The sequence below is a fragment of the Geospiza fortis genome, unplaced genomic scaffold, assembly GCF_000277835.1.
Source record: "Geospiza fortis unplaced genomic scaffold, GeoFor_1.0 scaffold112, whole genome shotgun sequence".
NCBI classification, from domain to species: domain Eukaryota; kingdom Metazoa; phylum Chordata; class Aves; order Passeriformes; family Thraupidae; genus Geospiza; species Geospiza fortis.
Genome location: NW_005054298.1, coordinates 16,605,288 through 16,632,906, shown reverse-complemented (window position 1 = coordinate 16,632,906; position 27,619 = coordinate 16,605,288). Strand labels below are relative to the sequence as shown.

The window sequence follows — 27,619 nt, the reverse complement described above, 5'->3', positions numbered from 1 at the left end:
CATATTGAATGTGATCAGTTTAACAGGACCATAAGTGTATAGTCACTTCCGGATTCTTTCATCTTAACAGGCAGTAAGATGGAGGAAATGGTTTTCCTAAAAAGAGAAACAAGCTAGAGGTGTTAATGACAGACATAAAAGTGACTTGCAAGTATCTTTAGCAATATATTTTCTGTCTTTTAAAATAAATGTAATGTGTTTTACAAAGCTTGTCATACAATATTGAGAAAAACAAGGGGAAGTATTATATTAATAAGTACAACTTGAAACAGACAAAAATGAAATTATTGGAAAGATACAATGAAATGAAAGAGAAAAATGCTAAAATGAATAAAAAACTAAATATTATTTCATGTGATGATTTTATGTTTCATAAAGAAAATATGACATAAAAACAACTTGACATAAATGTCAAGTTAAGACCAGAATCTACTACTGAGAGAGAAGTCAATCCAGACAGATTTTAGACTTCAGGCAAAGTACAATGTAATACTACGCAGATAACCAGAAAAAACTTATTTAAAACCCCTTATTTTTTTAAAGGGGATATATTTAACTTTCATTTCAAGTTAAATATTTTTTTTTATTTAAGGCAGAAGTTGATCATGATGACCAGGAACTCTAGCTTCATGTCTCTCACCGTATAGGTCTTTTCAGAAGACCGTTTGAACACTGAATTGCATGCTAGCCTAGTCTGCAGGAAAACCAAGATTTTTCAAGTTCCTGTTCATGAAAGAGATATCTAGTAACAGACAGGGACACTGTAGTGACTTCCGAGCAGACAGCAGATAGACCCTTGCAGAGGATGGTACAGAGAAGGCTGGTAGGAAGGAAAAGTCCCTGGACAATGAAAAATCTTAACACTACTCTCCTGTAAAACTAACCAATAAAGGCAATTGGTAATGGAAGTCTGCAAGCTAAAATTGTCAATAAAATTTTATTAATTAACTCATTCTTTACCAAGCAATTCACTAATCTTCAGTCACATGTAGTGTAGGCCCTGTGGCTCTTGAATTTTTTTACTCCCTCATCTAGGGAGAAGACTCTAAGAAATACTTCTCTTAGAAAAGTTAATTCTTTAAGCATACTTTTGGCAAGAAGAGAATTGATGTTGACAATATCTGGAAGGAGAAATAGACATGACTATGGTAATATGCAAAACAAACTTGACATAATATATACATGCCATGTAGTGAGTATGCAATTTAGCATTTTGTAAGTTCTGAAAAGATCTTCTCTCTCAGCCAAATATTTAATTTGCAAATGAAAAATGCACAAAATATATCTGTACAAATATAAAAATGTGATCTAGAAACATATTTTAAACAGAATATTTACCAAGCGGAACGATCGAAGGACAGATAATCCTTCTACATTTGCAAGGCCAAGTTCCATTAAACTAAGACTCACAATAAAACCATCAAAAATATTCCAGCCCTCTTGGAAATAATAATAAGGATCCATGGCAATTATCTTGAGAAACATTTCTGCTGTGAAAATTCCAGTAAACACCTGCAAGGAAAATACAGTTTCTTACTCCAGTTTAGGAAGAAAATATTTTAAAAGTAAAACTAATGGTATCAACATGTGCTAAGTTATATTTTCAGCAAGAAATTAATGATAAATCTGAATGTCTTCTCTAGATTTCCATACACTGGGGTTAGGAATAAAATTCATATTTGAAACTTACATATGCATCATAGTTTGGGTAACAAATAAAAAGAATGGGAAAATGTGATTTTTATCTAGCCTGCTAATATGTATGAATGCCAATACACAGAATACAATCTGATTTTAAGGCTCATTTTTATCTCCTTAGAGCTCATCTTTGGCCTTCAACCACCTTTTGACTTCTAAAATGTTTCTATCATATTATGATATGTTTCTATCATAAACTAATTTCATTTTTAAAAAATTATACAGAGAGTTGAGCAGAACTGTTCTTCTTCAGGATGACCTGTGAAGACCCAGTCATTCCATTTCATCATTTCCTTACATCTGTCATGCTTACTAGGTCTTTCCCCTCTAAAATTCCTTGAACACCCAGGTCCTTAGGAGGTGCTATGAGGAGCAAAATGTGTGTGGGAATGGAACTGAAAGTTCTTATGATTTGTAACTATTCATAAAAAAAAAAAAAAAAACCAACTAAAAAAACCCCCCTTTAGTGAGCTTCAATGACAGAAGATGAAGATTTTAAAAATCAAAGCGCATATATTGACTCAGCAAATCTAGACTCTGTAAAGTAAGAGTGGTGAAATCTACAAATGTCAACGACTTAAATTTAAGTTCAACAATCCCAAACATCTAAATAGTCAACTTTTTCTTTTACCTGAATGTGCATAAGTCACAAAAGAATTAGAGAAAAATGTACTTTACAAACACGGCACATCATGAAAGACTTACAAGGTTTCCTACTGAAAGCACACCACTAAACTGTTCTGTCATTGGGTAGTGCTCCATGGCCATGAATAGGGTGTTCAGGACGATGCAGATCGTAATGGCCAGATCAACAAATGGGTCCATCACAATCAAATTTACAATATGTTTGACTTTCAGCCAGGGAGTACAGCAGTCCCAAATCAAGCAAGTGTTAGCAAATTTATACCAGCATGGTGGACATTTCTGTCTGGATTCTTCCAGTTCTAAAGAGAAAAATGAAAATAACAATTTAAACATATTTCTCTATTCCAGAATCGCCTCGATATTTCTTTGAAACCTAAATGCTGTTTTCCAAGGTACTGTTGGTAAACTGTGTTGGTATTTTGAAACTGAGACTGGTTTCAGTTAAAAGAAATTACAATTTTAAATAATCTATTAAAAAAAACCCACACACACCAAAATCTGCCTCCAAAACAACTATACTAAAGATTCAATAGATAAAAGAACCATTCACAAGCTAATGCTAGATAGAATGCAAAAGAGAAATTTTTCTTAGAATCCTGACTTAAGGCTGGGTGATGAGGGGATTAAAAGCAGCCCAGCAGACAGAGACTTGGGGTTACTGGTGGCTGAAAAATTGCATGTGAGCCAACCATGTCAGTCACAGCCCAGAGAGCCAATATCCTCCTGGGCAGCATCAAAAGCAGCATGGCCAGAGGGCTAAGGGGTTCTCCTCCTCCAGCTGGAGTTCCTCTTCCACAGCTGGAGTGCTCCTTCCACAGCTGGTGTGCTGTGTTCAGCTCTAGAGTTCCCAGCATAAGAGCAGCTTCAGAGGAGGCCACAAAGATATTTAGGGGCCAGAACACACAGCCTATGAAGACAGGCTGAGAGACCTGGGGTTACTTATCTAGAGAAGAGAAGGCTCCAAGGAGACCTTATTGCAGTCTTCCCGCACTTATAAGGGGCCTGCAGGAAAGATGGAGAGGGAGCCTTTATCTGGGAGTGCAGTGAGAAGATGAGGGTGTACAGTTTTAAACAGAAAGAGGGTAGGTTTAGATTAGGTAGTAGGCAAAAATTCTTTACGGTGGGAGTAGTGAGGCCCTGTCAGAGGCTGCCCAGGGAAGATGTAAATGGAGGTGTTCAAGGCCAGGTTGGATGGGGCTTGGAGCAATCTGCTCTGGTGAAAGGTGTTCCTGTCCGTGGCAGGGGGGTTGGAACTCTAGATGATCTTTAAGGTCCTTTCCAATAAAATATTTTAAAATATCCTCATGAAAGATAAGTATTTAGAGCAAGCCTGAAGTCAGACAAGTATTTAGGCAGCATTATGGTCCTCATGTGCACAACTGCTCTTTATTACCTTCCTATTTTCTATTTTGGGCATCATCATTTAAGCCTCAACATAATGTTTCAACCTTTCTTACAAATAATTGCTTAATTCCATGATTCGGAGTAATTGTATTTAGCCTTACAGAAAGAACATGATCCCTCCTTTGTAAAACAGCAAGTCTATTGAATTGTTAGAAGGGGATTGTTCTATTGCAAGAAACATAGCCATTTTTAAATTGGAAACTTGCTACTTCTACCTCAAACCTATCAGTATGCTGCAAGCTTTTATCTTTTTCCAAATATATCAGTCCCAAATTAAAAAATAAAAAAAAAAAAATTAAAAACACCAAAAAATCCCTCCCCTAACTCCATACAGACATTCTTGTCTGTAACCTCTAGGCTGAAATAGCTGCCTTAAAACATCACTACCACTTAATGCATCACACATTTTATAGCACTTTTAAGGCACTGTCATACAAAAAATATCTGTGTTACGTACCTTCCATTGTGTTTGTAAGCATGCTGGCTATACTCATTGCTCTTTGCCTTGCACTAGGGTCTGTTAGGTAGTCCATAGGAACATGGTAAGAACTAGAATGTCTCTTTCTTAAGTCAGTTTCCGTAGTAGTGCCCTGAAAATAAAGCACTGATGAAGTAGCTAATTGATGGTACATTTAATAACACTGTGAGTTACTGTAGAGCTCTATTGGTTTAGAGCCCTGCTGTCCCACACCATGCTCCAGGTCTACTGAGGCTTCACAACAGACTAAGGTATGCCTGACTCTGCATAGAACAAATAGTCAAACACTGCAGCACATTGCTTGTGTGCCTGAAGAATATGTTTTTAAGTATTTTGCTGAAACAGGGCTGAGATATTAAAGCAGATTTCTGACTAAAAAATGTTTCATAGTGCTTGTCAATGAGCTCTGCTGTAAATATCCTTCTATTTAGGCAGTGAAGTCTTTTTCTAAACATGAAAATGCACAGCCCACATAGCTAGCAGTAAAGGAACTAAGCATAAGTGCATTTTCTTAAGATAACTCTTAATTTAGAATAAACTATGAATTTCCGAGCACATTTTCCAGACAAATGAAAAAATATTTAGTAATGCTGACATTAAAAAAAACATAGAAAAATTAGCTATATTACAGGAACACTGCCATAACCCTTGTAAGTTGTACTACCAGGGTAACATCAAAAGTTTCATGTATGGACAGCAGGAAGCTAAATACTAATTTAAAATAATCCATTAAGTAAATGTAATTTTTTTTCCATTTTGATATCCTTTCTGATAGACAAGTACAGAACCATCCAGTTAAGTCTAAGCATAATGAATCAATTGGTGTAAGACTACACAAACTAAATTTATTCAATGGCTTACTATGCTATTCTGTTAATTCCCAATCAATTTGCATGCATTTTCACATATTTAATTAATGAGAGCTGGACAGCTTCAATTTCTCCTTTAGCTTATAGCTGAAATACATGAGAGGAACATTCACACTTAGCCAGAAAGGTCATCGTTGCCATGTGACTAAATTTGTGGAAACAGTGACTGATCATACAGGGACAGAACGTCATGCCTGAGCTATTGCAGACTTCCTTACATTGCTAGCAGTGGCTGCTTTATCAATCATCACCTCTGGCAGAAGCTGTCCCGTAGGCGATGTCAAAGCTGGTGGCCCCCCAACTAACGACACCACTCCATTGCAGTCCACAGTGCTGTGCATCTTCCCATTTGCTGGAAGTGCAGGGACTGTTCTGGATGATCTACTGGCCTGGCTGATGTTGCTGTTGCGCCGTTCTCCGTGTCTATGAGGAACAAAGAGAGAATCTCTTCTGCTCTCGTTGTCTTCAAAAGTGCTGTGCTCATCATCAGCAAAGTCATTCTCTGATCCTACATCCTTTGCTCGACCTCTGAAGCTGAAAAGACTTGTTCTGCTGTTGCGCCTTGGGGAAAACAGGGAGCCACGAATGCTCAGCAAAGACTGCAGGTAAATAAAAACAATTATTATCAGATGAAAATAATTTAAAATACAACATTTTCATACAGAGGAAAAATCCACAATGTCTTAAAGGGTAAGGTCATCTACAAAGAAATGAACTGGTACAGTCCCCCCCTAATACGCTCCCTTTTGGGTAGTAAACAAAGAGCACATAAGTGACAGACAAAGACTAGTTATTCTACTGCTTTGGATATATGAAATCAATCAGTTTAATCAGAGTAAAAGAAACTGCTTGACAGAATTGTTTCCTCTGCTCTTCTGCCTGTGTTATTACCAACTGTTCATAAACTGAGTAAGTATATCTAGACACTCTTTACCCCAGGCTGGCATTAGTATGACAGGCTGAGTAAATAAAATTTTAGGCAAATTTTCTGTGACCCAGTCTGCACACAGAAGTAGCTCCCAAATACTGCCTAGTTTAAAAAACATACGTATCTTTTCAGATATTAAAGTAGACCATAATAGGTTTCTTCTTTTTAAAAGTCTTAGCTATCCTGAATATGCAACAATTTGCCTGTAATTTTATATAAATAGGTTTGCTAATCTTCATCAGTATACTCATTGGAGTAAATATTCTGCTATTGGAGAATCTCCAGTATTAGAGTCAAATTAATGCTCTAACCTTACAATTAATTATACACGTTCTTAATTTTAATTCATATCAGTAATTGCCTTGACTTCATTGGTAAGTATTAGCACCTGATTTCACCCAAGACCTCTATGAACAGCAGAGATGATACATAATGAAGCAGTGTCTTTGTTTCTCTTCTGCAACTTATCTTTGTGTACCTGAGCCCCATTGTATTAGGGACTGCAAAACGCAGAACAAAAAGGCACTCTGCAAAGAACTTATCATTTAAATGTAACACAACAGATGGATACAAAAAGAAAGGGAATACACAGAGGCAAAATTGATGAGTATGATAAACAGTCATCTTAGCTCACCTGAAGTCACTTCCCTGTCAAGCTTTCTGTAGGCAGCATGGTAAAAGAGAGTTTTAAAGAGGGATTTGAGGAAAGCAATGAAGTGTTCTGTGAAAACTCATGGGAGCTTCTTCCAAGCATGAAGGGCAGCATACCAGAAAGAGCTCAAAGAAACTAGTTTGAAAATTTAACAGGAGGTTATGAATGCTGCTTTGGGTCAGTCAAAGCTGAGACTTGTTTACTGTAAGTAGACAAGGTGGGTTGGGAGGAACTTTAGGTACAGTATGTTTTATGATATTAAAAAAAAATCTTTAGGTAAATATGTTTACTAGCAGATTAAAAAAAAGCAGTGGGATAGGTTAGTGCTCTTTGCAACAACATTCTTGATGAATACAGAAGTAAAGAGGTCCAAGTTAAAAATGATTCACAGTTGTGGGTCCAGTATAGGGTTTAAAAAAAAAAAGAAAGAAAAGAGAGAGAAAAGGGATCTAGCAAAAGGCCTTGTGGAAATCCTTTGGAAAACTGTCAAAGGGGTAAAAGGATCTCCTAAAGCACAACTAAACCAGGAGAACTGAGAGGAGACAAAGTTATGAATGTTAGGAAGAATAAGATTTCAAGAGGAATAAAATGGTCATTTACATTGAAAGAAAATGAAATGCCAAGGAAAAAGTCAAAGATTATATATAAGCCTGAATTTTCTCTAGGAAAATGGTATTAAAAGCTGGTGAGTGGAATCTCTTCTTTTTAGTGGTTAGAATCCAGAGTGAAAAGGAACTAGGGTTGGAAAACCAGAGGGGAGGTGATTTCTAGATTGTCATAGTCAAACAACTGTAAATGAACTTGGAGATGAAAATGTTAGTACAAGAATTTGTATGAGAAATGCTTAATTTCTTACAAGATGGATGAATTGTGCTGCAGTTGAATAAGGCTTCAGTTTGAATGAAGAGATAGGCAAGAATATGCACCTAGGGGATCAGATGGATCTTCAACATGAAGTTGAAGTCAGTTGACATGTGTGGAAATTTGTATAAGGAACAGAATGAATCATGAACTAAATTTAGCAATGAAGCCTCACAGAGATTAGTTAGACAGCTAACAACATAAAACAGTGGCAGACCAAGGAGGTGGGGTGGGGGGGAAGGGAAGAATGCATTACTATTGAGAAAGGAAATACATTAGGAAGTGAGTGGAAGGATTGGCAGAAATAGAAAGCCAGAAACATTATATTCCCACCACAGTCTGGTCTAAGGATGACAGTCTTTAGTAAGAAAATATTGGATGAAGAGGTCTGAGCTTCTTTGAGAATGGGAGGCTGGAGAAAACAATACATGAAGAGAGTATGAACACTCATGATCTATTAAGGGATGAAACAAACTTTCTAGAGACAGAAATAGAAAAGGATTAAAAAGGCAGGAATGAGTTTAGTAATAATGACTAAAAAGAGGGAGAAAGCAAGTCATGAAGACCAGGGAAAATCGAGAAGATGGAAATAAAAGGAAGAAGCATATAGAGGCACAAAAAGGGGCGGAAAAAGGAGAGAATGTATGCAAGATCCGGATTTGCAGTGCTAAGGGAAGAGTGAGAAGTGGGCAAATGAAGAGGAGCTTTGAAAACTGTAGGAGATAACATTACAAAACTATCAAATGAAATAAATGTCTGGATGGAAGATGCAGATGGCACTCTGAGTCACTGGTGTTTCAATGTAAGAGAACACATGCAAAGACACATTGCCACACACATTTCCACCTTCTTTAAGATAACACAATTAATGGTCTCACATCAATTAATTTCTCAAATTTCACATGAGCATTAATTTCTATTAAGCATCCCAAATTTTAATTCTCTTCTCATTTGAAACATTACATTTTGTATGAATGCACCCTGTTTTGAAGCTACTCATCATGCTGAATACATCCAACTTGGTGGGGAGATAGGTCCATTTTAACTAAGAAGCTTGACATACAGCTCATATTAATTAGTATATGTAATTTTGATTTTTCATACAGAAATTCAGAGTAAAACCAAAATCTCTCAAATTCTTACAGTTTCATATTTGGCTGCAAGTTTTTACTTGGTTAGTCTTTGATTTAGGATATCAATGAATCTGCGGTATCTTGCAAGAATTAACCAAACTGCTATACAGGGCTTTCTTTATATGATGAGTAGACAAAAAAGGTGTTTAAGAGGTAATAATACTATGGTACCTGGTGTGGGGAAGAGAATCTCTTTTCATATGTCAGTCTATTCCCCTCAATGGAAAATCGGAAACCTTTCTTTTTGATGCTGTCCTCTGATTCTGATTTGTGAAATTCTTCCCCATCCTTCTCCTCGCCTTCAGACTGTTCTTTTTGCTTTTTTTTCTTTCTTCTATTCCTTCTCTCTTTAGCACTCTTTGAGCTCAGCTTTGATGCCTCAGAAGAACTTTCGGAGAATCCACCTATTCCACCTACTCCACTATAATCTCTTGAGTCAGCTGCTGCAGCTGCTGCCGCCGCCTATACACACAAGCACATGTGCAATTTACAGCATTTATACAAATACATACCCCGGTCACTATTTCAAATTTATTGCCACTCTTAAAGAAACTATTATTTTGAAATAAAAGCAATGTTTCACTTCACCAAACCCAGCATATCATAAGAAGTGTAATTTGTGAAATACTACAGGAACCATAATTTGCCATTGCTCCATAAGAGTAACCCAAGGGAAAACTGTGCTGTCAAAAAAACAAGTTAAAAAACATCTGTTTCAGATTGAAGCAATATGTTGCAATGAATTTTTCATCTGAAGCACTATGTAAAAATAAAGAATCAAGGCTCAAACAAGCGGTAAAATCCTTGTTAACTGGAACCAACACTTTCTTATAACACTTTGACGGGTTTTGAATACTCCCTAGTCTATCAAAGATCTGGTGTAATGCTGATATCTCAGCTTTGCAAATAATAATCAGATTTGTGCTAAACTACACAATATTGAATACTTGTTGCCGTTTGATTTTCAAAACATGTGGAGCATTTTATTGACATTTATTTACAAGATGTGGTAAAAAACAACAAAAAAAATCTCCCAATTCCCCCCAACACATAGCAATTGATCAATGAAACAAAAAACACTGACTGCTGACTTTAGTCATGTGCTTATATGGAAGACATAGTTCAACTTCTGCTCTATGAGGCCACATGCCAAGAAGACATTATAAATTTTTCTATTAAAATCTGAGAGCCTTCAAAAAATGAAACGTAATTTCAAAGCAGCATGTAATCATTACATTTGTACCAAAGAAGTGTTTTCTTCAGTATCTCCACTTTTCCCAATTCTCTTTAAAACTATGTCTTTCTGCCGTGAGAGATGGGTAGGGAGTAGAAAAAAGCCAAATATTGCTGAAGGGAGTAGAAAAAAGCCAAATATCGCTGAAGCACCATCACCTACAATAGTTTTGCTTCTGTTACTTATATAAGCACAATTACTCTTTGGATTTTTTTTCCACATCTCCACCTCCATTTCAGACCATCACAGAATGGTTGAGGTTGCAAAGGAACCTCTGGAGGTCATCATGTCCACCTCTCCAGCAGACAGGGTCACCTAAAGCAGGTTGTCCAAGGACCATATCCAGATGGCTTTTGATTATCTCCACAGGCACTCTGGGCAACTTTTTAAGTGCTCCGATAAAAAGTTAATTTCCATCTCCAATTTGGAAATCCATGGCTTTAGCTTTTTGGTTATTATTTTTGCCACAAAATTAACAGGTTCAATCAAACAAGCAAAACCAGTGCAATGGAAAATATTAGAGATTGTTTACAATATGAAGAAATTGATGAGGCAAAGTAATATATTGTTAGAATTAGGGGAATAAAAGTTTTCTCATATGTGGACATAAAGCATCTGTTCACAGTCATATATGGACTGAAGAAATTTTGCTTTACAGGGATACCTGAGCTTCTTCCTGTTGCTTTTTCAGTTGTTCCAGCATTTGCTGAAATTCTGCCTCTTTCTGCTCTGCTTCTTCCATTGTTGCTTGATTCTGTTCTTCATAGGCCATGGCAACCACAGCCAGGATCAAGTTGATCAGGTAGAAAGAACCCAGGAAAATGACCAAAACAAAAAATATCATGTATGTCTTCCCAGCAGCACGCAGTGTCTGGAGAAAAAGAGATAATACACTCTTTAAAAAGACTTTAACTACTGTTGTATAATAAGTTAATCTCTGATTTGTACTTTAGTTATATAAGATTGATTTATGTTAGCACAAGATTATTTAGTTAGGTTTTCCTTATAGAAACAACATTATATCCTAGATACATATGAAAAAGTTTTGTGTCTACTATTGTCAAGGTAAATCCAATTCTGAATAGTTCAGAACTTATACCAGTAAGAATCTATACATCTACATTACAGCCTTTAAATTTAACAGTAGGTGGGGCCACTGATCAGCATCTTACCATCCTGTCTCATCAGTCCCAAACTACACTGCCACAAAAATAGTGCATTATACAAAACGTTACACTGGAGAAAATTACAGTCCTTCAAGTAAGGATATTTGTAGTTCAGGGACAAGGTGTAACATTTCAAACAAAACATTTTTACTAGACTGCAAATCAATTAAACATAGCATCTTTTTACATCATGCCTGGGTAAGAAACTTTGACAACTTAAATTCATGTATTCATTTAGGTAAAAAAACCAATAATGCTTAACCATCTTCATAAAATAACAGCTATTCCCTATAATGTATTTAAGAAGAACATGGGAACCTAAATCATGAATAAGGGCCTTATTGTTTTAGACAACAGTTTACAGATATGAAATTAAAGACAGTTTCTGTTCCAAAGGCCTTAGGGACAAGTGAATGAAAATAACTATGCAAATACTATGTAGTAATGGTATTGGTGATGGTGCTGTTTATTTTAATAAGTCCTCACCAGCTGGTAAAGATTCTCCCAAAAGTCCTGAGTCATCAATCGAAACAGTGACAAGAATGCCCAACTGAATGTATCAAAACTTGTGTAGCCATAGTTGGGGTTTCTACCAGCTTTCACACATATATATCCTTCTGGGCATTGACTACAAAAGAAGAGGAAATGCTATTTTTAACAACTACTCTATATTACGATATGCTGCAGTAAAACAAAATTGTTCAGGAGTACCAGTTGCTAATGAAATTATGAACAAGTAAAATGTTATTCTACATACCTAAGATAAAAATATATAGCTTATTAATTTTCACTTTTTAATTCTACTTCCTAATAATATTTCAATGCTTTAATAATATAACTAATAGTATTCTACCCTTCCCCACAATTTGTCATAACACATCTCCATCAGGACAAGAGAAGAACATCAAGCAGCATGGCTGATAAACAGTTGTTAGCAAGTTGGCAGCAACACTTATGCACAGATCATTCATGTAATTACCTTTACAAAAGTAGCCTAAGAGGCTGATGGAAGTGCCTGTGTAAATTCAAATCACAGAGATGGTTGTATTTAGGTATAGCTTCAAATGCAAAACATTGATAATTTGCAACTCTACAGTACACTTGATATTAAAGTTGACAACCTGAGCTATTCTAAGTAGCTTATTATTTGTATTTGATGCATAATGAAAAATGAGGATCATTTTCTTACCCTGCATCTGAGCTATTGCCACACAGCAGTGCATCATTTTGTCCTTCCAAGAAGTAGAAATGACCTTAAAAAAATCAAAAGGATGATGAGAAATATAATATTTATGCCTAATGAAAATTGAGCAATTATATAGACTTTCACACTTGAAAGAAACTAGCAGAGCTAACAAACTGTTCAACTGCAATATATAGTGGTTAGGAATGAAAAAAGCATGGAAAGTACTGTTTTGACAGGAAAATTACTTTCTACAGAATCTTCAAGTTAGCCTTTCTTTAGAAAACAAAAGTTAGTTACGCAGTTAATTCTTAGCAACCTAACCAAATTATAACATACAAGGGGAATATCAAATTGTGTATATCAGCAAATAAAAAAATACCAAGAAAAGGAGGCAAAGGATGAGAGCAGTTCTGTGCCCTCTTTCGTGCCTTTTGATACAGAACATTTAGTACTATTCATTTATAATTATCAATTACATGTTATTTTATCCAAGTATTCCTTTAAGAAAACCTGAACTATTAGGGATGAGATTTCTTCCGTGTGCTCAGCACTGGCGAGGCCACACCTCAAGTGCTGTGTCCAGTTCTCGACCCCTCAGTTTAGAAAGGACATTGAGGTGCTGGAACAGGTCCAGAGAAGGGCAGCGAAGGTGGCAAAGGGCGCAGAGCACAAGTGCTGTGAGGAGCAGCTGAGGGAGCTGGGGTGTTTAGCCTGAAGAACAGAAGGATCAGGGGAGGCCTTGTCACTCTCTACAACTCCCTAGAAGGAGGGTGTACCCAGGTGGGGTCAGTGTCTTCTCCCAGGGTACTTAGTGACAGGATGAGAGGGCACAGCCTTAAGCTGTGCCAGGGGAAGTTTAGGTTGGACACAAGGAACAATTTCTTCACAGAAAGGGGTCTGGGCATTGGAAGGGACTGCCCAGGGAGGTGATGGAGTCACCATCCCTGGAGGTGCTTAAGGAAAGACGGGATGTGGCACTCAGTGCCATGGTCTAGTTGACAAGGTGGTGTTAGGTCAGATGTTGGGCTAGATGATCTCAAAGGTCTTTTCCACCTCCATTGATTCTGTGATAACACATGTTAAAGAAATCTCTAATTGGATCTTGATTTAAGCAGCTGGGAGAGAAACGAGGCATTTATTGTACCTTACACAAAACTAATTCACAAAATTCTGTAGCTGGGAAATGTATTTGAACATTTAGACTAACTATTAAGATGAGGTAAAATATAATTTAAAGTGACAGAAGGCCTAAAACCTCCCAACATGCTCTTCTTTTTTATTTTATTTTTCTTTCTTTGCAGTAGAAAAGGAAACACATTTTGCCATCAATTCCTAGTTTGTGATTCTTAGGGTAATATGGGAATCTCTAATGGAGATTTTTGAGTCAGGTGGCACATTAAGTTAAAGTTGCCAGAACTAGGTATGTTCTGGCTGTTCTCAGGAAGCAGATGGTTCCGTGAGATTCACTGCCAGCTGGCATGGACTAACTTAGCTGGCATGAACTACTGAGGGCTAATGCTAAACAGGCAAGCAGGGAATTGCAACCAGTTCTTACTGACTTGCTTCTACTCTGTCACCACCAGTATACGATCGAGGCAGCATAAAATCTGCTTATTTTAAAGAGAGAGAGAAATTATGTCCATAATTAATATATCTGCAATTCTAGTCTCAGATATCATATAAGAAATCAATGCATTTTCAGAAATTCTGGTGATCACAGAGTCAGAGCTTGTGAGACATCCGACCCCTACTTAAAAAGAAGTTTAAAAATGCCCGCAGGCTCCAAGGAGAACTTGCAAAACCCTCTGTGGGCCTAATTCACATTCTTTTGTAGCACAGCTCCGCTTTCAGTCCACTACTTTGGAAAACAAACAAGATTCTTTTAATACAAAAATAATAATGCTAAACTAATAAAAACAGTAAATACGTGTTTGTAGAAAATATGCCATATACAAAACTATTCCTGTCTCCTGGCAACTTAGTAACAGAATAGTCATAGGTACAAGTCCTACATGACATTTCCAGATACAAATAAAGTAAATGTGTTCTGGCTGGAAATATCACAAAACACTTGAAATAATTCTTAGAGAGCTATTGCCAGTGACACAATGTCAATTCATAAGGGAATCTCTCTGAAGATCTCCCAGGTATCTGTGCTACACATGGTTTTCTAACAAGTTTCATTACCAACTCAAGACACGAAACAATAGAAAAATAATGCCTCAAGTATTCTGAAGACATAAGGCTAGGAGAAAAGGTATTTGAAATTTAGAATAACCTTTACAAATTGACAAGTTTGTCCAAAAGCAATTGGATTTATTCCAATAGAGACAAGTGGAAAATGCTACACTTGACAGGGCAAAATCAAATAGGTATATACAAAATATCAGGATGTGGCTGCAGCCACCACTGTACAAAAAGATGAAGTAACTGCCACAAAATACAAACTGTCTGTGAATCAACAAATATAGTGCTGATATAAAAATGACTTAATTTTGAAATGTGCTAATAGGAATATTGCATGTATGGCATGAGGTAAAGATACAAATCAGAAGTAATTGCTAGAGAAGTTAGCACCCAATTTAAGGATCTCATTAAAAACCCCCATGCAAACAAAATATGTAACAAAAAAAGAGGCAAAATAAAAACAACAAGAAAGAAAAAAAAAAACAGACTAACTAGAAAGATTGAAAAAAAGAATAAAAAATGAAAATAGGTATAGAAAATGCAAAACAGCAAGTAGGATTACTTGCCTTAGGAAAGACCAGAAATGCAGAGAATAAGAGTTTTTAAACTGTATAAAGACTAATATAAAGTAGTCTGTGATTATACTCCATAGCAGATGTAGTAATATATTCAATCAGAAATTAGGAAAATGTCAGTCAGATATTTAGAAAAAAACCCTTTCTATTTGTGTGACATAGTACCAGAAACAACTAAAGGGGAATGGAACAGAATCTGTTCTTCAGATGGCTTTAAGAATAGGTTATCATCCAAAATTTCTGGATGACATTTGTATATTTCAAGCATGCTGAGATGATAAGTATATTAAAAAATTATAAGGCAATGAGACTTGGACCTAAAAGCATTTAGTTCTTAACTGAGATTTCCTAACTTTCACTGATATAGTCACCAGTTAAAATATACATACAGACTTTATTAAAAACCTATTACACATAATTATGAATACATTAAATACACTAAAAACACTAAAATAAATAGAAGGGGCTGAACAGATAAATGGGAGAGATTAACAATACTATTATGAATGACAGAATAGCAGTCTACCATAGATATGTTCAGAGTTGTTCTATCTGAATTTTTCAAGATGTTTTGTTAACACAGTACTAACATTAACTACCTAAAATGGTGGAAATCGTGTATTATGAGGTACAAAAGAGAAAAAAGTGCTCATTTCTTGATTTTCCAAAGATAAGAAACAACTTAAAAGACAGAAATATGGAATCTATTTCTTATTTTGCAGGAAAGAATCTTGGGGTAAATCACTGGCATTCTCTTAAAGGAGTGTCTATGCTGTGCAAGGGCGTGTAGTGCAAAGCCACTCACCCAACTCCAGAAGGAACAAAGTAGATACATGTATGTGCTCTGGCATGATTCCTGGGCTAGCTGACGTTCAGATGCGGGCTTATGAGACTGGGCACTACCTTGCACTAACCTAGCTGTTACATTTCAGATCCCATGTTAGGGCTGTCACACTATTTCAAGAGGCTTGAAGCTAGCATGGAAATTTCTGGTTTATGCTGCAATGTAATTTTACTCTAAAAGTCATATTCAGTGAAAGAAAAAGATATTTTGGTACCCAATATAATGTTATGAATGTTAAATTATATAATGACTATGCTTTTATTTATTTGAGAGAAATAAGTGCTTTTATGTTTCTTGGCCATATTACACACTTTTAAAGGCAAGGGAAAGATACTGATGTTCTCAGATCTGACTAAATCAATACCAGAATATCAATGCAGTAGATAATATAATTAACTCTTACTTTTATCTTCGATGTATTCATCCCAGTTAAATATTGTCATTGTTGCATTAATAAATGTTCCGTTTTCACCTATAGAGCTATTAAAGATTGAAATAACAGTTGTTTCAAAAGTAGAATTGTCTGGAGGCCACTGCAGGCATTTGTTCCTCAGGTTGCCCATGAACAGCTGCAGCCCTATCAGTGCAAATACACTCAGACAAAATACAGTCAGGATCATGACATCTGAGAGCTTCTTCACAGACTGAATCAGGGCTCCTACAATCGTCTTCAGGCCTGCAAAGAGAAAAGATTTTTATTATGATGTTAAATAGATAACAAACGCACACTAAAAATCATGTGACTTTTGTCCTGATAAAGACATCATGCAAAAAGACTAGTAATTTGTGACACAATAATTTTAAAGAAAAGCCCTATTATTTGGAAATATGAATGAGAATATGTAAATTTATACTTATTTTATAGTGTAAAAAAAAAAATTAATTATACCAAACACGTTGTTTTTGCCAAAACAAGTGATTTTATTATTCATGCTATATCTCAACCCTACATAAAGTAGCATTGTTTGCTTTTGCTGATGCTTCTTGCCCAAACCTTTCTTTTATGAACTTTTGCAATGTATTCTATATTAATGTAACCCCACTGTAAAGACATTATATGTGCACATTGAAATGATATCATAATAATCTTGTTACAATATATGAGGGGTGATGGTTTGGAGAAGAAAGACATCTTTGGAACGATACCCCATGCATGGCCCATGCTATCCTTTAGAGTTGTTTTTTTTTTTGACATAACTTAAAACTGAATTAAGTTGCTATATCAAGTGCCTCCAATAAATGAGAAAATTTGCATCAGTATGAAAGCTTAAAATTAACTTATATTTAAAACATATAAAGGAAAGCTTGATGTCATAAGATGCAAATCACATAGGCTGTTTACTGCAAATATCTCATGCAAGAATTTGTTAAACTCAAAGGCTGATTTTTTTTTTGAGAAGAAAATACAATTAATACAAGCATGAATCAATTTAAATAAATTACATGTCTTGATTCCTGCTTTTTTGGTTTGTTGACAATGTGTAGCAAACAAGGCTTATGCTTTGAAAATGTGAGTACAGCCTTTGTAGAACAAAAGTCAGCCTCGGTGTTTAACCTCGCTCTCACCTGGAATGACTGATATTGTTTTCAAAGCTCGGAGAACTCTGAATGTTCTCAACGCTGAGACATTGCCCAGGTCCACAAACTCTGTCACATATCTGTAATAGGGGAGTTCACACACAAACACAATGACAGCACACAAATAACAGTTGGAGATACGAGGGGCCTAACACCTTACACCAACTACTTCTTACCTGGAATTACAGAAATAGTTTTCAAAGCTCTCAATACTCTGAAAGTTCGAAGAGCTGAAACATTGCCTAGGTTTACAAATTCTGTTACATACCTGTAGGATTAAATCACAATTACTCAGAATTGAGGCAGATTTTATTCTATTTGCTTGGGTCTTTGAGCAAGACCTTTTCACCGTTCACCGTATTTTGCCTGTGTTATAAATATACTTCTGGCCATAAAATTAAATTAAGTTTTATCATAATAAACCACATTGACTCGATGTTTGAAAACTAATCTGGTCAGCTATTAGCAGGAAGTCAAAAGGATTCCTTTAATTCTGGTATGCAGAAAGGAGACAGGATATGAACAGTTCAGGGTGACGGCATTCACATTCCTAATGGGCTGGCACACCATGCTGGCCTCCGCAGCACATGCTTGGCTAGAAATACTAAAATGTGTAAAAGAGTAGAAGAAACATATTGAAACTGCAGGAAGTCCAGGCTCCAAATATTCTGGCTGACAAGATATGAGGCAATTTTTAGTCACTAATCTCATGCTACCAGAAAGAATTTTTATTAAAAAAAAAATAAGTAGAAGACTTACGCAAATGTAATGACAGTGAAATCTAGCCAATTCCATGGGTCACGGAGAAACGTAAAATCTTCTAAACAGAAGCCCCTTGCAAGAATTTTAATAAGTGATTCAAAGGTATAAATTCCAGTGAATGTGTATCTGAGGAAAATATGCAAGACAGAGTTTATAGATCATGTTATTTTTGCAGTTTATTCTCTCTAATTGTTTTATTCTCATTTTCTTCTCGTTAAGTAGCATAAGAAATAATGGCAGTTACAACCAACTTTAACATCTGCATAATTTATACCATAAGGAAAGAGGAATTAAATTAGGATTAAAAGTCTGATAATCCATATCTTAAATTCAACTTCTACATTCTACGCAATAAGACAGATACAAAATTTCCAGTTACTTCATTGGTGCATCCATGTTATAACAAAACACACAGATGTATTATGTTAGGATTTTAGAAGTTACTTTCAGGTTAAATATTCCTTTCTTCAATGTTTTTTTTATGCTGAAATGTTGCTTACTCCCAAGAGTTGGCAAGCACCAACTGCCACGTCTTCATTGTTCTGTAACTGTTATGGAGTAGATATATCCAGTACTTTACCTTCAGCAAGAGAGATGTAGTACTGGAATCAAACAAGTGCAAGAACAACCAAAATTATTTATGAATGACAATAAAATTTTGACAAAAAATGTAGTTGAAATGTAATTTAATTCTGGCATTCTGAGTAATTTCAATCTTCTGTGTCCAAGTGATGTCATCCTGAAATTTAGTTTAATTTATATCTATAATGAAAAGGAATTCAAATTAAACTGTTCAGAAAGCTTACTCTAACTGAGCTAGCCTGAAAACAATTTTCCAATATGAAATTTTTCCATTCAATTACTAAAAAATTTACTTCCTGCAGTACTTTACTCCACAGATGAGGACATCCATTGTAACTCTAACTGGCACAATATACAGACATGAAGAAATATTCAAGCAACGAATTTTCATCATAAATATTTACTACATGCTAGGCATCCTGAATACATAGAGACTTACAGTGAACTCAAAATGAGAATGTCTTTGTTGACTTTGATAGCCTTATGGTGTTTTGATTTCTGAAGATTAAACAGGAATGGATCAGCCCAAGCAGAAGGGAATGAAGAAGCAGCAGAAAGGGAGCACCAAGAACACTGTTTCACACTATGGCCGGCAGCTTTGGAACTGTCATTGTGTATTGACACCTTGCAGCTAATTGGACCAATTAGCTAAGCAGTCATCATTTTGCACCAATGATTAACTAACCATTTCAATACTTTTTTAATGGCTCATTTTGCATACAAGTTTTCCACTGTTAGATTGGTTTTGGTAAGAAAAAGCTGCACTCTGATCAACACAGCCATCCATAAAATGACTCCCTTATCTATAACAGCTATTGCAACAGAGATGAAAGACCGCATTTCCCTGCATTCTTGCAGGGAAATATGTGATATAGAACACAGTCAAAAATATTTATAATCCACTTTTTCTGTATGATTATAAGAATAGCTTTTCTTACATTTTCCTTCTAGTACTGCAGACAGAGGAAGAACATGAAAGAACTTATGACACAATTATATGTATTTAATGTTACAGCAAAGGAAATAGCATCAGAATAGCTGTTGATAGGATATCCCAACAAGGTAGCTGCTGCCAGGGGAAGCCACCCTAATATAATTTACAGCAGTTTATTTCTGATTATTGGATATTATTCAGAGAAAAGCCATTTAACTTACTCTACATTCTTTGTCCAGTCTGGAGGGTTACTCATGGTCATAAATACGCAGTTGGTCAAAATGGTGCACATGATAAGCATGCTGAATAATGTAGGCTAAGAGTTAAGGAATGTAAGCCAGAAAATGTCATAAAAAGAGTATCAAATAACACACTTGTTTGGTAGATTTTCACTACCAGGAGCTATCTATTCCTCTACTGCTCTTTTAATAGCCAGGGAAAAGCCCTGAATATGTTAAAGTTTTCATTCCCTGCTTTATAGCTACAAGAAAACAATCATATGCTACAAATTAGAAAATCTGAAAGGTATTTTAAAAAGCACTCCAAGTGTAAAATATTTTTTCTTATTGAACAGAAATGTCAGCCTTTGAAGTATTAGCTTCTAATTTCATGGAATAACACAAAAAGTATTTCTTTTAGATGATCTAGAAAAATCTGAACTGCTTCATGCATTCAAAGAAATGAAAAATACATTTTCTTCACTTTAATGTTTTATCATAAAATTAGGTATGTATCAACATTTTTCCTTATCACTACAATACACTGAAAGCTAGCTGCCACACAGTAGGAGAGAACATAGGGAAATCTTAGTGAGAAAAGTATTTTATTGCTGTTTGTGTTATATATGACTTTTGCAATATAAATGCTGTTGGGAGGGGAAGGCACATGTGATTCTCAAAACAGTAAACCCAAATAGAATTCCAGAACAGGTCTAAGTCACTCTAAATCTACAACCTTTACTCTCAGAACTGCTGACATTCCTCTAACGTACAAAAAAAATAGAACCATCAAAATGAAAACCATGCAGATGAACCACAAAACGCCCACATGATGGCACCAACACCTAAAGCTACAGAGAGGACAAAGCTCGAGTTTGAGAACAGCTGCAGGTTCATGTGGTGCTCCTAAATAGAAATCCAAATACAATGGGGTGAGAAGTACTGTGAGGTTCCCTTCGAAAACTTTTCTTTGCATGTCTATGCTAATAAAAAAACCTTCAAGTGATAATGATACTTCTAACTTCTGAGCTGTCAAAAAACTGTGGCATTATATTCAACAATCCTTCGGGTTTTCTGCACAATGAATATATTTTAAATCCTTTACTGAGAACCTAGCTTCCCTTTTTGGAATTCACATATGAACAGAGCAAAAGAGAATTTTTTTTTTTTTAATATTAAAAACCCATGCTACAAGTGCTTCACCAGCCTGTACTTTACATAGGCTTTCAAAATCCTTTTTGATGAAATGTTCACTTGGAGTTGCAGATCCTCACTATGCTTTCATTAGTGGAAAAATAACTAAAATATACCTTACCTTAAATTTAAACTGTGTTTTAGCATTCTGACTTTTTTGTGATTAGCTCTTCACCACCACCTCAGTCCCACAATCTTCTATTATTCCCCATAACTCAATATAATAACACTTCAGAATATGGTAAAGAGTGTCATATAATTGAAAAAGAATGATTTGTAGTGGCAAGAAATTTGAAAACAGGTTATGTAGTATCATGATTGTTTTGGAAGTCATTTGTAGGCTAGCCATTGATAACAATGTCTAACACATACCAACCACTGTAATTGTCAGTCTTCCAGTATACCAAGACTGAAAAAGGTCCTTTCAAGATTTAGTCTACATAATCTTAGGATCCCTATATGCAATGCTAACACAAAGCTACTTTCAGTGTGCTTATGTTAGACTTCTGTAAATACAAGTGTGCAAATATTTGTGTTCTTTCCTTATTAAGTAAGCTGGCTTTCTGAAGTCAATGACCTCATTGCTCATATTGGTATTTGGGATCAGACCAGTGGGATGCCTACTATAGTCTGCTATTAAGACACTGAAAAAGTAAAAAATAATAGTTAAGTAATTATAATAATTTAGCTTTTCAAATCTCTACCTGCAATGTGGAAATCTCATGACCTTCTTGAAGACTGAAATTAAAACATAATAGGCTTACAAGTGTATAATGCAATAATGATCAAGAAATAAAACAGACAGGTGGGATACGTACAAGACTGAGAATGTATAACAAAACAAGAAATCTAAGCTGTTTATGAATCTATCTTTCTGTAAGTGTTATCTGAATCAGAAAATGAAAAGGTATAATGAAACCATATTTTCACTAAATATTAATGCAAGCACAGACCTGGGATCAAAGATTTGATTTTAAAATACAGTGTCAGGGAAGAACTGAAAGTATCCCAAGCAATATATCTGCAGTTTATGAAAAATGTGGAGGAGGGGAAAGATGAAAAAAGATATGAAGATTACAGAAAAAAATAAGAGGGAAGGAAAAATTATGTGGGGGAAGAAAGAAGATACAGAAATTTAAAAGGACGATGACTGTTTGTCTGGCTTCTGGTATTACTATATTAGGATCCAGTAATGAACAGAAATGAAAAAGGAGAATGAGAAAAAGAACAGAAGACAGAAATAGTAGAGAGAAGAGGGACAAAGCACTACCGATCACATTGATCCCGGGACATGTGCCAGAGAATGATTTAAACACTAAGTAACATCTCATTCATTACAGTTTTAGACTAACCACTTGAAAAGGATATGAATGTACCAAAATCTTAATAGCTATTTTTCTAAGAGGATTGAAAGGAGTTAACATGTACAGGGCAGAGGTGGCACTGAATCGGAATATTGCCTTCCCTTTATTTAATACTATAAAGGTCTGGAAAAAGAAAAAGAGAATGAAAAAATGCATTTAGAAGATACCAAGTTACAAACCCTGAATCATTTTCATTTCATCATTAATCATATTTGTTCAATATGCTCCTTTTGCATTGACACAATCCCCTTGTCCAGTTCACACATTGTAGCATCCACCCAAATTACTCTATATACAATTAAATGAACACTTAAATGCATCTATAAAGAAATCATAAGTAATCCTGATATTGCTAGCTAGTAAAGAGAGACAAGTATGAAAGTAATGTAGGCAATATTTGAAGAATTAGTATACTTTTTGTACGGTATAATATATACACTGAGGTGTGTAGCTGTAACCAAAATGAGAGCCATTAAAACTTCAACTTCCATCTCTAAATCAAATAACCAACATAAATTATCAAATCAAAGTACTAAGACAAAAGTAAGTCCAAGTGATGTAAGTTTCAAGTGATCATGAAAACATGGAAATCAAGAGGGTTCAATAACCATTTTTGAATATAACACTAATGTACTCAATTTTTGCTGTACTCTGAGAGCAATGTATTACTCCCCTTTTCAACTATTGCTTGTGATAGTTCTGTACCTGCAAATCTATTTTCCTTGTTATATTTTACTTTCACCTAATACAGAATTGACTCTATTCACTGTATCCAGGTATCTTCACTCTCTCCACAGTTTCAGCAATGACTCATGTATATTATCAACATTTAAAAAAACATTTTTTAAATGTAACAGTGCTTTGAAAATCCAAGCAATAAAGAATAAAACCTTTAAGATTGTAGGGTTTTTTAAAAAAAATTATGTTGATTCCCACACATCTGGGGAAAGTCCTATCTATTTTCATAATGTCTTCTTTCTACACATGGATGACTTTCATGCTTTTGAAAGGAAATGGATCTAGATAGCATTGTGGCAGTCCTAGGAAGCCCAAAGGGCACATAAGCCATGCAGACCTGGAACAGTGCCAGCAGTCATGATCTAACTCAACTGAAATTAGAGGGTAGCATTTGTCAAGATTATACTCTACTTTCTGAGCAGGTGTGGCAAGTAGAGCAGCTGAAACCACAATGCCTCTCCCTGCCTGAAATAATATATTATAAATTATAAAAATCAGTGGTTCCAAACTTAACATGTTTGCATTCTCCCATACTTACTGATTAAGCTGTACTTTGAGCATTTATTGTACTGGAGTCTGTAACATGCTCTTTACTATGAAGATTTTTCAACTCTCTTCCTATTAGTCCTGGAGTTAATAAAAACAGGACTTCTAATAATCAGAGCTCTTATGTCTTCTGTTCTCTTTACTCTGCCAAACCTCTGAAGAAGTAGCATTTGTGTTATGCTGACTCATCAAGTTATGCTAAAAAATGGAAATGGAGCCTGACCCAAAAAATGATGTTCAAAATATGCAAAGAATGCTAAGAAAAATAATAGGAGAAATTATGATTGCAACATACAGCTTGAAGTCTTGCTTTGCCTACTGGAAACCACAATGCTTGTCATGAAAAGATCATGACAACTGCTATGAATTTCTCAATCAGGAACAAGCAATTCATTTTACTTCACATCCACACTTAATTGCAGAATTACTCTTCTAGTTTCCAAAGCATGCTGATACATGCTCTAACTTTAGGATTTCTGGCACTGAATTTAGATTTTTACTACTACAGAATGTGGAAAGAATTAAGGAAAGGAATCAGGACTTCGACCCAAATTCTATTTGCCTTCCAGACTTCAAGAGGGTAAATCACTTGAGTAAAGGCAGCAAAACATGATAATTATTGAAAACCTTGTTTTCAGATTTAACTCATGATTCTACATGAATTTAGTTTTAGAAATCCTGCAATGAACACTTAAAGCACAATCGATTTTTTTGAGCTATTTTGCTTAGTTATTCATGGTATGCCTATATTGCTATTATTTCAACATATTACTGATGAGGCATACCCCTAATTCCTGCAGGAAATATCTTCATTTGCATTTTTTCTCTTAGTCTGAGTTTGAATCATAACAATTCTTGGAATCTTCTTCATTTTTCTTTGAAGCAGTTTCTTCACTTTCGTGGGTTTTGTTTTTTAATTCACTTGTTTTTGTTAGTTAGCTAGTTTCCACGGGAAAGAAAAGAAAGCAGGAGAAAAAAAAAATGAAAAAAGGGGAAAAAATAATTTCTTCTTTACTAGTAGAAAAATGAGACTCTAATACGTATGATGCCAAAATCAAAGGGACTGAAAATCTGGAGGAAACCCAAGGCCATCTGGACACTAGTCTAAAGTTCAACACTTTTGTGCTGGCCACAGCAGTTGTTGTTACTTTAAATCAAAGCAAATATGTGGACTGTTGTTTTTGTTTGTTTTTTTTTTAAGTAACATCTCCATAAAAATAATTTTTAATTATGTAACCTCCTGTCAACACTCCAAGTCCAATTCCTACCTCCGCTTTATTTATGTCCCTCTTTTGAACACCTCCTCTTTGAAAACAATCCTAGTACAAAATAGAACAGGATAAGAAAAATTTTTTACCCAGACTAAGTTGGATATACGATGCCTCAACAGAGTAAATATGGATCAGGATGATCATCATATCCTGAGAAATTATCTTTACATACTTCCCTATCCTTCCCAGTGACAAGAGAATGCAACCTAAACTTTTCACAACAGTGAAGAAATTTAGTAGGAGGATGTGTAGCTACCTTTGAGATGGATTTCATATTGAAGACCTGCTCCTTTCACAACTATAACACAGCAATTAGTAATTATTCTAATGATAAACCCTGTGCTGCTACTTCAATTCTCCTGTGTGTAAAACACTGAAAGTTACAGGTTTTAATAAAATCCCAGGTTTATTTAAAAAAAAAAAGTGCATCTCTACTTATCTATAAGATCCCACAAGCATTACTAATTTCTGTTCTTAGAGTGGAGATTTCTGCCAATCACATCAGCTGTCAGGGTAATTATTATATGGAAGCTCTAGGTCAAAAATAGTAGAAATACTATGTCTTTGAAGGGTTGTTTATTATTTATTTTTCTTAAAGCCTGATGGAAACACTGTTACACTCACTTTTTTATTGATATAATATGGGTCCAGGTCTTCCAAGGGCTCGGACACCATTCCTGGAGGTATGTCACCATAGATAAATGGCAGGGTCTTTCCTGCCTCCAAGTCACTGTTTGGCTTTGGGCCATCTTCATCATCATCATCTTTGCGTTCTTGTTTGGATTTTTGAGCTTTCTCTTCATTGATACGCTGCTCAATAGCTGCAAGGGATTCTCTTGTGAAGTAGCGGAAGCTGTCGGGTCCTGGTGGTACCAGCACTGATTGTGCCATCTTTTCATCCTGCACCTCTTAATTACTGTTTAGCCTCTCTCATAAAAAAAGTGCTAAAAATAAAAAATAAAAAAAAAAAACACAGAAAAAATTTAGAACAACACAGCTACCAACAATGTAAAGTAATATACCATCACAGAATTTTGTGGGAGACATCTTGTTAAATTTAGTAATTATCATCCAAGTGGAGGCTGCTGTGAAATGAATTTTAAAATCTGTTTTTATTTCAAACAAACCATTTTCCTTTGCAACTTGCCTCTTAGCACTGTCTCAGAGGTTTCAATTCTTCAAGCATTTAGTTTAAAATTCACTTAGTGCTTGCACCAATAGATTGTCAATTCTACAGGCTGATAAAAAAAGTCACATGCAATACAATAACATCTTTTGCCTTTATCAAGGGTAACGTTCTCCATTCCCATGAATAAAGTAGGAGATATTTTCCATTACATTCAGTGTGAGGAATCAACAGTTCTGAAATATTTGGTTCAGTGTTGAGTGAGACTCCAGACAATGTAGCTCCTTAATACCCTGAAAGCTACATCTTGGACCAGTCCTCCCTCTAGCTATATGGACCAGAAATGACTCTTAGAATCCACTATTGCCACGTAAGGCCAGAAGGATCAGTTGAAAACAATACAAGATGCTCCTTCTCTTTGAGTACAAATATGCTGCCTTAGCTGAACTGCCAGCTCAGGAAACAAGGTTCAGGCATAAGCACCTGTATTCAGATCCCCTGCCTGGCAACACACTGTGCACTGGAAGAATTGCTGAATTAAACAAAACTGATTCTTAATCATTACATCCTGCACTTAGATCTTTTATGTCTGATATCATACCAATTGTATATATATTTCACAAATTTCACCAGCAAGAGCAGGGTCACTTCTTCTTAATGAAGAAGAAGCAGGCAGTTCAGTTAAAAAGAACAGTGGAAAATATTCCCAATGCAAATACTTTGATCTGCAATTGCAAATAGGCTATCTCATGTAGCCTACGAGAATTTTTCTCAAGCATCCTTCTGAGTAAGCACATTAAAAATATAGCAAATGCAATAAAATATCAAATTCTGAGTAAGACAATATACGCAGAAACAATAATAAGATTAAAATGATACAAAAGTTTGGATACAATCAGCCTGATCCTATTTTACTGTCTCACTTAGCACACATACCCCGGCACAGTCGCAACAAATTAATATTTTTGAAGGCTGTTAAATAAGCTGCAACATGATGTTTTTTCCTCTTTTTCAACCATATGCACACAGCCACTTACACCTACACAATCCACACAGATCCCAACTCCTGCAGGTCTCCCTGCGAGCATGCTCTTCCATTGCAGGCAAATGCACCTGGTGCATTCTGTCATGGTCGGTCTGTACCAAACTGCTGCTGGAAGCCGCACTCACTACCAGCAGCAGAAAGGTTCACTAGGAAAATGAAAGTGGTCCTGCAGCAGGATCCTGTTAGATTTTATTTCTAATTACAGAAGGGAGAAAAAAAAGAAAAAGCATATTTCTGTTTTAATACTGCAGGAAACAATTAAAAATTCATTACCAGTGAAGAATCTTGCAGTTATGTGGGTTTGGAATGGCACCAGGGAAGACTGCAGCTAAAATTCCATCATGCCTTTTCTTTTCTTTTTTTTTTTTTTTTCCTTTTTTTTTTTTTTTTTTTTTTTTTTT

At 35.5% G+C, this 27,619-nt stretch overlaps 1 protein-coding gene across 2 annotated transcripts in view; it reads right to left on the bottom strand.

Annotated features, from left to right (window-relative positions):
* The window catches only part of SCN2A (sodium voltage-gated channel alpha subunit 2), a 73,301-nt gene that overhangs the window by 27,281 nt on the left and 18,401 nt on the right, over positions 1 to 27,619 (bottom strand). The window contains exons 2-15 of one of the 2 annotated variants that reach the window (XM_031055796.1): positions 25,672 to 25,991; positions 22,497 to 22,615; positions 19,938 to 20,027; positions 18,198 to 18,326; positions 17,615 to 17,706; positions 16,264 to 16,536; positions 12,258 to 12,321; positions 11,555 to 11,696; positions 10,567 to 10,773; positions 8,840 to 9,130; positions 5,313 to 5,693; positions 4,205 to 4,337; positions 2,404 to 2,642; positions 1,411 to 1,512 (exon numbers count right to left, since the gene is read on the bottom strand). In XM_031055796.1, coding sequence (XP_030911656.1) covers positions 1,411 to 1,512; positions 2,404 to 2,642; positions 4,205 to 4,337; positions 5,313 to 5,693; positions 8,840 to 9,130; positions 10,567 to 10,773; positions 11,555 to 11,696; positions 12,258 to 12,321; positions 16,264 to 16,536; positions 17,615 to 17,706; positions 18,198 to 18,326; positions 19,938 to 20,027; positions 22,497 to 22,615; positions 25,672 to 25,938 — 2,529 coding nt within the window. In that variant the 5' untranslated portion in view covers positions 25,939 to 25,991. Of the gene's footprint in view, positions 1 to 1,338; positions 1,513 to 2,403; positions 2,643 to 4,204; positions 4,338 to 5,312; positions 5,694 to 8,839; positions 9,131 to 10,566; positions 10,774 to 11,554; positions 11,697 to 12,257; positions 12,322 to 16,263; positions 16,537 to 17,426; positions 17,519 to 17,614; positions 17,707 to 18,197; positions 18,327 to 19,937; positions 20,028 to 22,496; positions 22,616 to 25,671; positions 25,992 to 27,619 lie in introns of both variants that reach the window. The other variant, XM_014306734.2, reaches the window with a different exon arrangement.